This window comes from Mustela erminea, chromosome 12 (assembly GCF_009829155.1).
Source record: "Mustela erminea isolate mMusErm1 chromosome 12, mMusErm1.Pri, whole genome shotgun sequence".
Taxonomy (NCBI): Eukaryota; Metazoa; Chordata; class Mammalia; order Carnivora; family Mustelidae; genus Mustela; species Mustela erminea.
In genome coordinates, this window is record NC_045625.1 from 73,090,384 (window position 1) to 73,105,034 (window position 14,651).

The 14,651-nt window shown below is 34.4% G+C and overlaps 1 protein-coding gene across 7 annotated transcripts in view; it reads right to left on the minus strand.

The window, feature by feature from the left end:
* Positions 1–14,651, minus strand: part of LOC116570709 — a 233,628-nt gene that overhangs the window by 82,360 nt on the left and 136,617 nt on the right. For 3 of the 7 annotated variants that reach the window (XM_032308197.1, XM_032308194.1, XM_032308185.1), the window contains 2 exons: positions 10,962–11,025; positions 9,609–9,687 (listed from right to left, as the gene is read on the minus strand). In XM_032308197.1, coding sequence (XP_032164088.1) covers positions 9,615–9,687; positions 10,962–11,025 — 137 coding nt within the window. In that variant the 3' untranslated portion in view covers positions 9,609–9,614. Of the gene's footprint in view, positions 1–4,237; positions 4,284–9,608; positions 9,688–10,961; positions 11,026–14,651 lie in introns of those variants that run through there. The other 4 variants (XM_032308186.1, XM_032308188.1, XM_032308193.1 and 1 more) reach the window with 3 other exon arrangements.

Here is a 14,651-nt window from a genome sequence, read left to right on the forward strand (position 1 = left end):
AATACTATAAATTTATAAGGACGTGGGAAGTTTCTTAGCGTAACTAATTTTTTTTTCATCATGACCCCAGAATGAGATATTATAGAAAGGTGACTTTAAAGCTCCAATACTTTGTTTTTATTTCAGTTTTTCTGATAACATTTTTTTGTCTAATGAAAATCTTCACCTCCTAAACAGGTGATATTAACATAATTAAATTTTATCTTCATGACTCAAGGTCATTGTTATGAGAATCCTCATTGATTCTGTAAGCGGAAGTAAAAGTGAGCTAAATTTTTTAGTTAAGATTAGCCAGGATTTATTGTGAAATTATTTCAGTTAATATTGTAGGTAAATGTGGATTCTAGTATATTACTGAAAAGTTAAAGATAGCTACTATTAGAGATTGTATTAAATGAGATTGTATCTTCTAAATCACTAGGGGAAAATTATATAGAATTTCTAAAGGGAAAGACACCAGGAAAACATAAAAATTCAATTAAAAATGAGATTTTTGTACCAATTATTTATCTTGTCACCATTTTTCAATCTTGTTCTTTTAAAGTCTCTGATTTTTTTTTTTAGGATTTTATTTATTTATTTATTTGACACAGAGAGAGAGATTACAAGTAGGCAGAGAGGCAGGCACAGAGAGAGAGGGAAGCAGGCTCCCCGCTGAGCAGAGAGCCCCATGCGGGGCTCAATCCCAGGACTCCAAAATCATGACCTGAGCCAAAGGCAGAAGCTTAACCCACTGAGCCACCCAGGTACCCCTAAAGTTCCTGATTATTCAGTTCCAAGTTAAGTGGACCTGCAAAAACATGAAGACCCAGGTGCCAGCAGCCCCCCTCCTACCCCATGCAGCTGGACATCTACATATAATTTCTGACTGCCCCAAAATTTAATTACTAATAGCCTACTCTGGACCAAAAGTCTTATAATAACTTGGCAGATTGACAGGTGTTATATTTTTAATGATATATGTATTATTATTGTATTCTTACAATAAAGTATGCTAGAGAAAAGAAAATGTAATTCAGAAATTCATGAGAAAAAGAAAATACATTTATAATTCGTATTGTATGTAATGGGAAAAAAATACATACACAAGTGGACCTGTGGAGTCCAAACTCATGTTGTATTAGCACCTATCCATACATCCCTGTATTTTCTAAGTATCTCTCACTTGAGCCAAAGTAAAATGTCACATGTACTACTTAAATTTCTATCCTTTTGGGGATTTTCCATCACCACTGTTCTTGAGGACCAAAACTAAGCCAGACTGAAATTCTGCAGCCATCCACTTCAAGTGAGTACCAGAAAATCACGAAAAACCATCTATAAATTGAGTTAGGTGGTCATAAAAAACAACCATGAGAATACAGATGAAGATTAGAAGAGAAGAGACAATGCAGAAGTTGTCAAAGAAATCTGGATCATCTGCTCCTGCAACTTACTTGTACTTCTTGGACCTCCTGGACCGACTTCCTACACATCATTTCAACTTCATAATAAATTGCTGCTCTGAGTCAACTTATTCCCTAGAGGTTCAGATACAGTGTTCCTGATGAGCAGCTTAAATTTGAGTCACTTGATATTCTCTGATTAGGCATTCATTTCTTGTGATGTCTGCTAGCAAACCAGGGGATGTTTCTCAAAAATAGATAGATACCTTCAGAAGGGGCACTGATTTACTCCAAAATCCTACATGTTTGTACTATGATTCTGCTACTGGGATTTTTAAGAGAGTTCATATAATATGTGTATTTATCATAGGCATCTCATGTATTGTTGGATCTACTGGATCATGAAGTCTCAGATAGAAGTGCCTACACTGATTTCCAAGTTCCTTAATTTTCACTCCTATCCAATACCCTGAACTCAAAATCACATGTCAAACTGCTGACTTGACTTCTCTGATTTGATGTCCACTGAGTTCTCAATTTCTTCATGTCTGAAACCAATTCTTAATTCTCACTTCCAACCCCAACTAACCCAAGACATGCTCCTCACTTAGTTTTTCTCAATTTTTAAAATTAAGTGAATTATTACTTATCTAGCTTTTCAAGACAACTGAAAAGTCGGAATACAGACCTTCTCACACAGCTCTTGATTAGACAACTATTTCCGTTCAGCCGTTCCTCCTCTCTCCATTATATTTTATTTAAAAAGTCAGAGTGAGTTTTTTAAAAAGTCAGATTATGTCTAACTATTCAGTATTTCTCAGTGGAATCTCATCAGCATTGGGCATTTTAATTTATTCTCAGTAATTAGGACAATATTTGATACATAGGAGATGCTGGTAGATGGAATAATGCCTCCTCAAAGTTGTCTATATCCCAACCCCAGAACCTTTGACTATGGTCCTTACATAGAAAAGGGAAATTTGAGGATGTGGCTAAATTAATAATCTTGATGTGGAGATTGTCTTGGATTATCTCTATGGGTCCAAAACATCAGAGTCTTATAAGAGAGAGATAGGAGGAATAAAATCAGGAAAGATGTGATAAAAGAAACGGGGGTTCTAGTCAAAAAGAGATTTGAAGATGTTATGCTGTTGGCTTGAAGATGGGAAGACAGAGCCACACACCAAGGAATCCAAGTGGTCTCTAAAAGCTTGAAAGGCTAGGAAACTGATTCTTTGCTAGATTTTCCAGAAGGAATGCAGATGTGCTGACACCCTGATTGACATTAGTCCTGTGAGACCCATATTAGACATCTGATCTCCAGAACCATAAGAGAATAAATCTGTGTTGTTTTAAGCCATGAGGTTTGTGGTCTTTCATTATATTAGGAATCAGAAATGAATCCAGAGCTATCTAATAAATAATGCAAAATGATGAAACTAAATAAATTCCAGTAAAACTATAGCCCTGGACTTGAGGCCATAACACCTGGGTTCTACTCTCAGCTCTGCCATGTTAACTATAGAATCCTGGAAAAATCATGATCTTCCTATAAATTGGAGATAAAGTCTCACCTTCTCAAATCTCAGAATTATTAATAGGTATATTGGTTTCCTATTGCTGCTGTTACAAATTACTATAATCTTAGTGAATTAAAACAACATAAATTTATTTCTAAAGATCCGATATCTAAAATTGGGCTCAATAACTAAAATCAAGGTGCTGGCAGGACAGCTGCCTTCTGAAAGCTCTGAGGCAGAAATTGTTTCCTTGCCTTTCCCAACATTAAAAGGCCACCCGAATTCCTTGGCTCAGATCCCTTCGTCCATCTTCAAAGCCAGCAGTGTAGCCTTTTGAAATCCTTCTCTGCTTCCTTTGTCACTTTGCCTTTCTGACTCTGATTCTTCTTGCCTCTGTCATATAAGGACTGCTGTGATTGCAGTGGGCTCATCTAAGTCATCCTTAGTAATTTTTCTATCTCAAGATCCTTAACTTAATAGCATATGGAAAATCCATTGTGCTACATAAAGTAATATATATTCACCAGTTTTGGGGATTAGGATGTGGAGATCTCTGGTGGAGAACGTTATTCGATCACAAAGGTCAAATAAAATAACCTATAGACAAATGCCCTGAGACCATTAAAGCATGAAACAAATACAGGATAAACTCAAGTTAAGGGAAAACTCCAATTTGGTTTAAATACTAAGAGGAGACACTGAAAAGTCAATTTTTAGAATTATACTCTTACTTTTCTGTTTATCTTTATAGTATGAAAATGGTTTTCTCATTTTAATTTTTTTTAAGTTTTATTTATTTATTTGACAGAGAGAGAGAGAGAGAAGCAGGCCTCCTGCTGAGCAGGGAGCCAAGTGCAGGACTCTATCCCAGGACCCTGGGATCATGACCTGAGCTGAAGGCATACACTTAATCGACTGAGCCATGCGTGTGTTCCTGAAACTGCTTTTTTAAAATTATCAGTTCCTTTCTGCATTTCACTGAATGAGCCTTTCTTTTAACTATTCATTCACCTTTACCACATAATACGAAGAGAAGTTATGTGCCTCTCTGAACAAAATAATTATCTAACTAAAAATGAAATTTAAAAACTGCATCATACACTCCCAAATTTACTTTTTATTATTGCTGATGGACACTGAGCCAGTCTTATTGTCTGCCAAACAAATCACTTAAGCTTCAGTGAAAAATATAAATTTATCCATAATATCCATATTGTAAGGTATTTTAAAATATTTTCCAGTGGCATCCCATCTCAGTACTGTGTTTTAATTCTGTACTATTTTCCAACAGGTATGCACCAAAAGATTGATGAGATCACACATTCTTGAGTTGCACCTATATATTGTTTTTAGATATGTATTGCCAAAATTCATTTGTCTGAAAAAAAAAAAAAAAGGTAGGCAATCCCTGTGTATACATTTTCATCAAAACTTCACTGACTGAAACAGAGAACCTTTTCATATATAATTATATGGTCTCCACGTTGGAAAGATACCACTGTCCAATGCTTGCTGAATTTCTGAGCCTCCCTTTCTCTTCGCCAAAACTCACAAACAGCTTTAGGTCAGGTAGGAGAATGATAATTAAACATTTCTGTAGCATCATTACCCAAGCATGTGGAAATTTTCTGGGTTCAGTGAGTGGAAGAATATCTTTTATTGATTCAAAAGCACCACGCCAGATGCAATTACATATTCTGAATGCTTTCCAGTGGATAATTTTTTGGTACTAGTTGGAATAATTACTGAGCAAAGAGTTGCTCTCTTATTTCAGTAGGGGAAACCAAAAAGTTTCTGACTCACCAATAAAACTTTACAAAAGACTTTAAAAAATTGTTTAGTTATCCAGGATTTTTTTCCAAAATTTATACTTAGTCATCAACAACTTTTGCTTTTATCTAAATATGGTTTTGTTTATGCACAAGAAAAGCACCCCCTACCCCAAAAATAAAAGAAGCTTTAGAGAATACTGAAAGCTTGGCCAGAAGCTACATTCTCTACCCTAAATCCCGAATTCCTGCAAATCACTTCTTGTAAGGAAAAAAAAAAAAAACTAGCATGGTATACAATTTATATTTCCAAATTACTATCTCTTTACAGAAGAAGGTTAAAAAATGTTTTGCTTTTCCTGCATTAGAACAAACAAATTAAAATATTTCTTATCAAAATTATTTAACCCCATAAGTTGCCTTTATGTTTAACAAGACCTATTTGGAATGAACCATATAAGGAAAATCTTCCCACAGGCATACAAAGGCAGATACACTAGACTCTTTTGTAAAGACTGAGATAAATCAGACCAGCATTTTAATTTGCACAGGAAGAGAGGATGGGGGGAAATACAGTCCAACATGAAAATATTCTCTTGAGATGCTTCAATTAGATTCTTGCCCCTTCTCCTTAATAAAGAGAAAATCACAAATTTAGAACAGATACCCTCTCAGAAATGATAATTATGTTGCAATACTGGTTGCATCAGGATGGCATGTTGTTTCCAATGAGTTCTGCTCTTATTATGGAAGTATCAGAACCCACTTCTGACACAGCACTCTCTGGGAAAAAAAAGAGTGAGGCATCTGTTAAAGTGTCTTTATAGCACAGAGAGCTTCTCAGAAGAGCTCATATTTTGGAGGAAAAGTTTAAAGAGTTGTACATAAGTAAGAACAATAGAAAAAAAATCTCAAAGATTTGAAGATAAATTGTTTGGTTTTGAACTCACTCTTTTCCTTCATCTGTTCCTTCCTTCCTTCTCTCCTTTCAGAGAGATAAAATATTAGAAAACACATTTTTAAAGGTATCAAAAAATTCATCTTTTTGATGAAATAAATACCCTTTATGATTTAAAAGATGCAAATAAATTTAAACAATTATTGAAAATAATAGTTAAAACATTCTTGATAATTAGGCAAAAGAGGATTCTTCATGAAGATTTAATTTGAATGGGTACTGACTCACTTGTGACAGCAATCTTCAAATTACTTTGCAAAACAAATTTAAGTGACTGAGATTATTCTAATATCTACATGCCAGAGAAATATAATCATCAAGTACAGGAATCTTTATATTGTATGATGTTGGCAACTCTGGAATTTCCACAAAAATATTTCTGGGCATAGAAATGAGGGAGCTCTAAATTTCCCAAGTGACATTAAGCAAGCAGCTGGATTTTTTTTCTTACATATATTAGGCTTCCACATAAGATTTTATATGAAGAGATGATTCTCTATCTAAAAGCATTTGGAAGAACATTAAGTTAATCTGTTATTTTAGGAAAGAAAATCAGAAAATTCTAACAAATTACTCCCGCCCCCATCTCCCCCACCCCCTACCAATTTGGGGTTTGTTCCTAGATGCAGAAGAATCTAGATATTTTTAGGAGTTTTCAAATTTACAAGCTAAATTCTCATTCTTTTAATGACACCAGCACAACCACATTTTTCTTCATAAATACTCTCATCTCTACCAACCATGTCATCATCATTTATAAATGATTGCCATGTAAAGATAAACCATCTTGATGAAAATGCTTTTAAAAGGCCAAACATTGCCGTAGTACAAATAAACTCAATCAGTAGTTCTTGTCATTATTTTTCCTCTTCTGATACTGAGGGGATAAATTAAGGTTAAATGAACAAACAGTAGTTTAGCATCATAGCCAAGTGCTCTGTCTGATCAAAGGGAACCATTCCTAGAGAAGGGTAGAGAATTCTTTGAAAATCACAAGGTTTGACTTTCAAATTTTGATGGTCACAATTGTACATCCTAAGTTAACAACATAGACAGTAACTGTGGACACATTATAAATGATTTTAGGCAATGATTCTAGCAATTCAAGCAAGTAACTTGCTATCTGAATTATCCAATTATTGCAAACATCTTCTTCTTTATTTGAAATGCCCATATAAATTATTCCTTTAATTTTTCATTCTGGGCAAGAATACACATGAAATTAATCCTGTTTAGGTAATGAAATCCCTAGCCCATCAGAGTTCTTCAGTGATTCCTAACCATTTGCAAGAATTCTCCCAACATCAAAGACTCTTGCATGTCCATACTTAGGAGGATTTTGCACCCCATGGGAGCCTTCCCTGGTAGAAATGCTCTAGTTTAAACCCAAAATGTTGTCTTCCCTGAAAGAGGCCATTTGTTAACAAGTCCTGAGGGTGCTGTTGATCACCTCATGCTTTTGTCTGGAAAAGTTGTTTTTGATGTTCTTTTCAGAGAAACCTAAAGCCCAGTTGGAAAGGCATAATTCACAAACATATTGTTCTTTTTTTTTTTTTTTTTTTTTTGAGGATCCTTTCTTTTCCCCTACCCATAGAGATAAAACAACACAAGTGTATTTGCAGAAATATTTTCTCCAAGGTATTTTTCTTTGAATGCTTGGAACTTTTGTAGACACACATACACACCTATTCTGTTATTTCAGATAATGCTGTTTCAGAGGAATTGGTACTGAAGTTTGTCTTATCTTACCTATTTTTATTTTTCCTCTCTCTTCTTTAGATTATATGTAATATATACTTATAGGCACATTAAGACTTAACTAATTGTGGGGGCACCTGGGTGGCTCAGTGGGTTAGAGCCTCTGCCTTCTGCTCAGGTCAAGATCCCAGGGTCCTGGGATCGAGTCTCGCATCAGGATCTCTGCTCGGCAGGGAGTCTGCTTCCTCCTCTCTCTCTGCCTGCCTCTCTGCCTACTTGTGATCTCTTTCTTTGTCAAATGAATAAAATCTTTAAAAAAAAAAAAAAGAAAAAAACTTAACTAATTTTTCCCTTAAATTATAGAAGTGGTATGACAAAACTGGAGAAAATTAAACAAAGAGGAAAAACTGATCTGAAAACACTAACACACTATCTTCATTTTTGTTGTGTCTTTTCTATACTTTTCTGATTTGTATCCTTTATATTTATTTATATTGTTAAATTATACCAGGAATGCAACATTATACTCTGCCTCTGCTTTCTATTTTGTGACTACTTGCATTTTCCATGTCTTCTATAATTATGGCCTTGATTTCTACGTAATATTTTTATGAATGGGTGTACTATAATTTGCTTACTTATTCCTTTACCAGCCATTTAGAGAGATGGGAAGAGCTCTTCTTCCTCTTTTTCATTTCCTTTCATTTTCATTCTTTTCATTTTCCTCTTCTTCATTTGAATTTTAATTTACCATAAATTCTCAAATATAAACTGTCCTGAGCTAAATGACATAGCATTTCTATTTCTAATACTGTTAAATTGAAATACAAAATAATTATGCCAAATTCAACTGACACCAACAAATTAAGAGTGATCTGATTTTACCATAACATTTCTTATATTTGTATTATAGCTTAAATATAATAGATACACACATATATACGCACATATACATATATATATATAAAATATATTTCTTCATCGGTATACAATGATATATTCTTATTTACTATTTTATAATTTCCCACATAATATTCTTCTTTTTTTAAGTGATAGATGAAACTGAAATAGAGAGAATAATTATTTGTCTTCTTTAAGCTTTTCCTAAATAAGGATTGTTATCTAGTATATTAAAATTATTCTGCAACAAATGAACTAAAAATAATGCCAACTTCATTTTTATCTACTATTTGAATGATATTCTGCAAAAACCAACCAGAAAATTTTGTTTTCCATGATCTATGAAATAGGAAAAGCCAAAACCTATGATTTTAGCAATGTCTCAACTGTGGCCTCAAGATTAGTTTTCACAAAATCGTAACATCCTATATGACTATACAATTTAAAAAAATAGCCCTAATGCTCAGCCACTCTCCTAGTTGTCTCTCTGAAGTAATGCATCATGACAAATCAGCATCCACATGACTTAACCTTCTATTTGACTTAATCTTACACTTAATTTCCTTGTAGTGCTGATGGTAACTATTTCTTTAGTTGTACATTGTTTCCCTACCTGTGTTCAGTCATGACCTCCACTGGCTAACTGCTTTTATTTACTGGGCTTCTAAAAACATCTTTATTGAGATAAAAATTCCCCCATTTAAAATCTAAAATTCAGTGGGTTTAATATATTCATGAAGCAGGTACAAAAAGAAACTTTGTACCTGTTAACATTTCCTTTGGCTATATAATCAGAAGTGGGATTGCTGGATCATATGGTAGTTCTATTTTTAATTTTTAAATTTTTTTTTCATTTTTAAATTTTTGAGAAAATTTCATACTGAATTCCATAATAGCTTATAACTTACATCCCACCAACGGTGCACAAGAATTTCCCTTTTTCCACATCTTTGCCAACACTTGCTAACTCTTATCTTTTTGAAATAGTTACTCTAAAAGGTGTAAGATATCTCACTGGGATTTTTTTTTAAGATTTTATTTATTTGTTTGTCAGAGAAAGAGAAAGTGTGTGTGGCAGGCAGAGGCAGAAGGAGACTCCCTGCTGAGCAAGGAGCATGATGCAGGACTCAATCCCAGGACCCTAGGACCATGACCTGAGCTAAAGGCAAATGCTTAACTGACTCAGCCACCCAGGCACCCCACATTGTGGTTCTGATTTGCAATTCACTGATGATTACTGAACAGTTTTCAGATACCTGTTGGTCATTTGTATATCTCCTGTTGAAAGATGTCTATTCAGATATTTTGCCTGTTTTTTAATTGGGTTATCTGTTTTCTTGTTGTGGTGTTGAGTTCCCTATATATTTTGGGTACTAACCTTTTATCAGATGTATTTTGCAAGTATTTTCTCCCACTCATATGTTGTCACTTCACTGAGACCTGAAAGTGCAAAACTACTAGAAGGAAACATAGGGGAAAAACTTCTTAACATTTTCTGGGAAATAATTTTTTGAATATGACTTTCAAAGCACAGGCTACAAAAGCAAAAACAGACCAATGAGACTGCAGCAAACTAAAAAGCTTCTGTACTGACCTGTTTCTTATATTCAATCTCTGGATAGAACCATACAATTAACATTTCATCTCAAATGTTACATTTTTTTCAGTTTTAGGTTTTCCATTTGGTCTTTTCCATAGTTGTTCTTTCTCTCATGAGATTTCCTATCTTTTTAATTATTTTTTGTCTATTTTCACTTATGTCCATGAGCATAATTAACGAGCTGTTTTAAATAAATCTTTGCCAGCTTATTTCTTCATGTACAGTATTGTATATTTTCTTGAGTATTGGTGACATTTTAATGTCCCTCATACATGTAGTTAAGTTTTGACATGGTCAGTAATATATTATAGATTCTGGATTTTGTTATGCTCCTGTGAAGAGAGTTCTATTTTTTAGGATTTTTTAGAATAACTTGGTTGAATTCCAACAGAAAACTTTTATACCTCCTGCATTAGGTAGTTGCTGAAATCTCAATACAATTTTTTTCTTTTTTATTTATCTGAGCTACTTGGACTTTACCTATACATGCATAGTTCAGGGGTCAATCTTCTCAGCAAGAGTCTATATATATAATTCTGGGCTCCCCTTTTCCTGGCTACTTCCTTCTTAAGGCTCTCTCCCCTCATTTTTCAGCTGTTGTCTTTCCCCTGAACTCTGTCCTCTGCTTCTTCAAGCTAGTAAAACCAGTTTATCCATTATCTGAGTTCTAGCAATCCTAAGACACGGCAAGCTGTAAAACAATAAACTTTCTCAGGGCCAGTTACTTATTTCAATTGTTAATTCCCTTCTCGGCTTTCTTTAGTCAATAACCAGTGTTTTCTAGTTTTTACTCATTTTATCTAGAATTTGTAGTTCTTATCTGTGGGATGACTAGGCTAAAACGAGATACTCAGTCATTACTGGAAGCCAGCTTCCTCCATTATCATACACAAAAGCTTCTACAAGATTCCCACGGGATTCTAACCTGCAGTCAAATTTGAGCACCACTGCCTTGAACTCTAATTTCTCCTTTTCTGAACTGCAACTAAATATAGTGCCTTTCAGTTTAGTTCTAACTTGTGTTCTCATTATTATGCATTACTGTGCTTGTCCTACCCACTATTAGTAAAATGTATTGGAAACAGAGTATTAGGGTATCCTTATTTAGTATGCCTTAATGTTTCAGCATACCTGAGGTTCCTGGTTGATAATTGATGAGTACTCCAAAAACTGGTTGAAATCCAACATCTTCTTTCTTTAAGTCAGACAAAAGAATAATATTACAAACTATGAGTTTCACAATTAAGCAGTGTATCCTTTCAAGTTTTATAAAAAGCCTAAGTTTTTCTATATAAAAAGCAGTTAAAGACAATAGGTCACTAAATAAATCACTCACTCATTATGTAATTATTTAAATAATCTAGATCATCCAAAACGGTAACAGCAAAAGGTAAAAAAAAAAAAAAAAAAAAAAAAACCGGAAAAGCTGAACTTGGACAGGGGCGCCTATTGGCTCAGTTGGTTAAGTGTCTGACTCTTGATTTGGCTCAGGTCCTGATCCTGCGTCAGGATCTATACTCAGGTGGGAGTCTGAGATTCTCTTCCTCTCCTTCTTCTGCAGTTCTGAAGTTCTGAAGTTCTGAAAGCTAGGAAGTGTAAGATCAAGGCACTGGCAGATTCACTGGCTGGTGATAGCCTGCTTCCTGGTTCACAGATGTGGGGCTCTCTGGGGCCTCTTTTAAAAAAGTACTAATCCCATTCATAAAGCTTCCACCCTCATGACCTACCTATTCACTTTCCAAAGGCTCCACCTCCAAATACCATCTCATTGAGAAATAGGTTTCAACAGATGGATACAGCAAATGGATCTATAGCACATGGATCAACATGATGTGGCATATACGCACGACGGACTATTATTCAGCCTTGGAAAGGATGGATAGTGACACAGCTACAACATAGAGGACTCTTAAAGCTTTATGCTTAGTAAAATAAGCTGACAAATAATAATAATAATAAATAATAAATAATAGGACAAATACCACGATTCCACTTATATAAAATACCAAGAGTGGTCAAATTAAGAGAGACAGAAAGTAGAATGGTGGTTGGCAGGGGCCAGGGAGACAAGGATATGGGTAATATCATTTAGTTCAGTTTCAGTTTTGGAAAGTGAAAAATGTTCTGGAGATGGATGGTGGTGTACACTACCATGCACACAAGTGTACTTAATGTCACTGACCTGTACGTTGCAAAATGCTGACAATGGTAAATTAAAGGTATATTTTACCCCAATTTGAAAAATTAAAAAATAAAGCTGGATAAAAACCAATCATATGATTTCTCTATATAATTACTAATAATTTTTAGTAGTAATTTATAAAAATTCATCTCAGAGATGGTAAGTAGCTTGTCCAAGACCCTCAGTTAATACTTGACTAAGCAGGTTTTATTTAATTCCAAAATCATATATTTTTAAAGATAGGCCTTGCTAATTCATATGATAAAAAAGTTTTCTTATTTTTTCTGCATATCATTAAAAATGTAATTCTTAGTCCTAAAGGTTTTATAAATAATTAATACCTTTAAATATAAATCACCTTCCATGCAGGTACTCAAACCAAAATTCTGGGAATTATTCTTGATTTTTCTCTTAATTTTATCCACACAAATATCTTTAGCTCTAGCTCCTTACCATCTCCCACATCTTTTCCTCTCTTCCACCTCCATCATTCATAGCCTAGACTATATCAATAGCCTAACTTCTCTTCATATCCTCCCACAGTCTTTCTCTACAGAATTGTAAACCAAAATATACAAAAGGTATCATTCCTCGAGGATGGGCATATGTTTTTGTGAAGGATCAGACAGGGAGTATTAGGGCTGTGTGAGTCCTATGCTTCTTGTCACAAATACCCAACTCTGCTATGTAGTGTGAAAACAGCCACGGATAATACAGAGATGTAAACAAATGTATGGGACAGGATTTCAGTGAAACTTTTTATGAAAAGTAGGACGCTGCCGAATTTGACCCGTCTCTTACCTAACTAAAGACTAAACAAATGCTCTCCATTGTCCTTAGAATAAAATGGAAATTCTTAAACTGACCCACAAGAATTTAGTCTACCTTCCCAGACTTTCTTACCACTTTGTCCTCCTCCATATTCTGGGCACGTATTCCTCCTTTCCCTCACAATTGTTTGAACGTGAAAGTTTAATGTCAGCATATACCTTATATCATCAACTCTTTATTCTGCCTGGGTTGCTTTTCTCCCAGATTTTTTGCACAGCTGGGTTCTGATAATTAGCAGCTCTTCTCAAACACCACACCTTGTAAGGAAAGGCCTTCCCATACCACCAGATTCAAAGTGCTTCCCCTTGACGACCGTCTGTATAAATGACTCTGGTTTATTTCCTTTGTAACATTTGCCTTTATCTGAAATGATTCTGTTTGTTTATTGTCCAGGGTGTGTATTCACCTCTATCCTACGTCCCCAAAATAGATGTTAAGCCTCAAGAGTAAGGGCCTACACCTTTCCTATTGCCTGTTATATCCTCCACACCTACAATAGTTCCAGGCATATAGCAAGTGCTGTGAAATTATTCATAACAGAAAACATGAAAGATGTATTTATGAGACACAGTCATATATTTGTAGTGGGTCTTCAGTTGAAAGTAGAATAATAACCCATTAATGCCATAATTTAATACTTCAGCTAAATTTCCAAAGATCATGTCCACTGACAATTTAATAATCACAAACTTTACATTTATATTTAATTATAAACACAAAACCAGTCTGTTTTATACATCAAAAACAACTACATAAATATGAAATTAAATTTTAGTGTTGTCATCACTCATCTTATACAACCTTTCAATAGTTTCTAAATATTTTAGCTAAAAAATATGTGCTTTTATGTGTTATAAACAAGCAAATAATGAAAAATGACATAAAGTATACATACAAATATGATAAAACCACTATTCCTGTTTTATTTCTTAAAAGTTGATGCATATGTTAGGGTTTTGTTTTTTGGTTTTTGTTTTTTGGGTTTTTTTGCAGTTGAATGTACCCTTTTGCATTTCACACTGTTGTCCTTTCTTCATATTTATATTTACGCTGATTTTAAAGTGGGGACTTTTCCACTAAAATGGCATTTGTATAATATAATCACATGACTTCCATTTACAGATTTTAATTTATAACCATTAAAATAATGAGTAAATATTATGTTTGCTCATAAATTCTGACTTCAGAATAAACAAATGCTCTTGAATCTTTTTTAGTTCTGTGTTTTTACCAATAGGTGGCAATGAACATTCCTCCCTACATTTGCTTTATCATAATTGGAGACAATGTTAAGTACTGTCTTAACAGTGCAGGATTTTAGAAGGAGTAGTGACAAGAAAGTAGATTCTTTTAATAGAATCTAAAATACAACCCATTCTTTTTATCCACTACCTCCAATTGTTTAAACTTTTTTTTTATATGTTAAGCTAAAATCATCAAACAACATTTCTATGGTAAGCCCAGTTTTGTCTGGTGAGGCCAGGCAAAATGATTTCCTAACCATTCTATGTGGTAGTTCTTTTTTTTTTTTTTTAATGATTTTATTTATTCACTTGAGAGACCCCAGAAGAGCATAAGCCAGGGGCGGGGCAGAAGGAGAGTGAGAGGCAGGCTCCACACTGAACAGGGAGCCCAACACAGATTGATCATGACCTGAGCCGAACGGAGATGCCCAACTGACTGAGCCACCCATGGAGTGGTCCTGAAGCTACTGGAGAAGTTATCTTTTCAGATGTAGTGTTTCACATTTTATCAACCATTTCTCCTGAGACATGGCATGGTTTCAGATGCTCTATGCTGTTTAACCT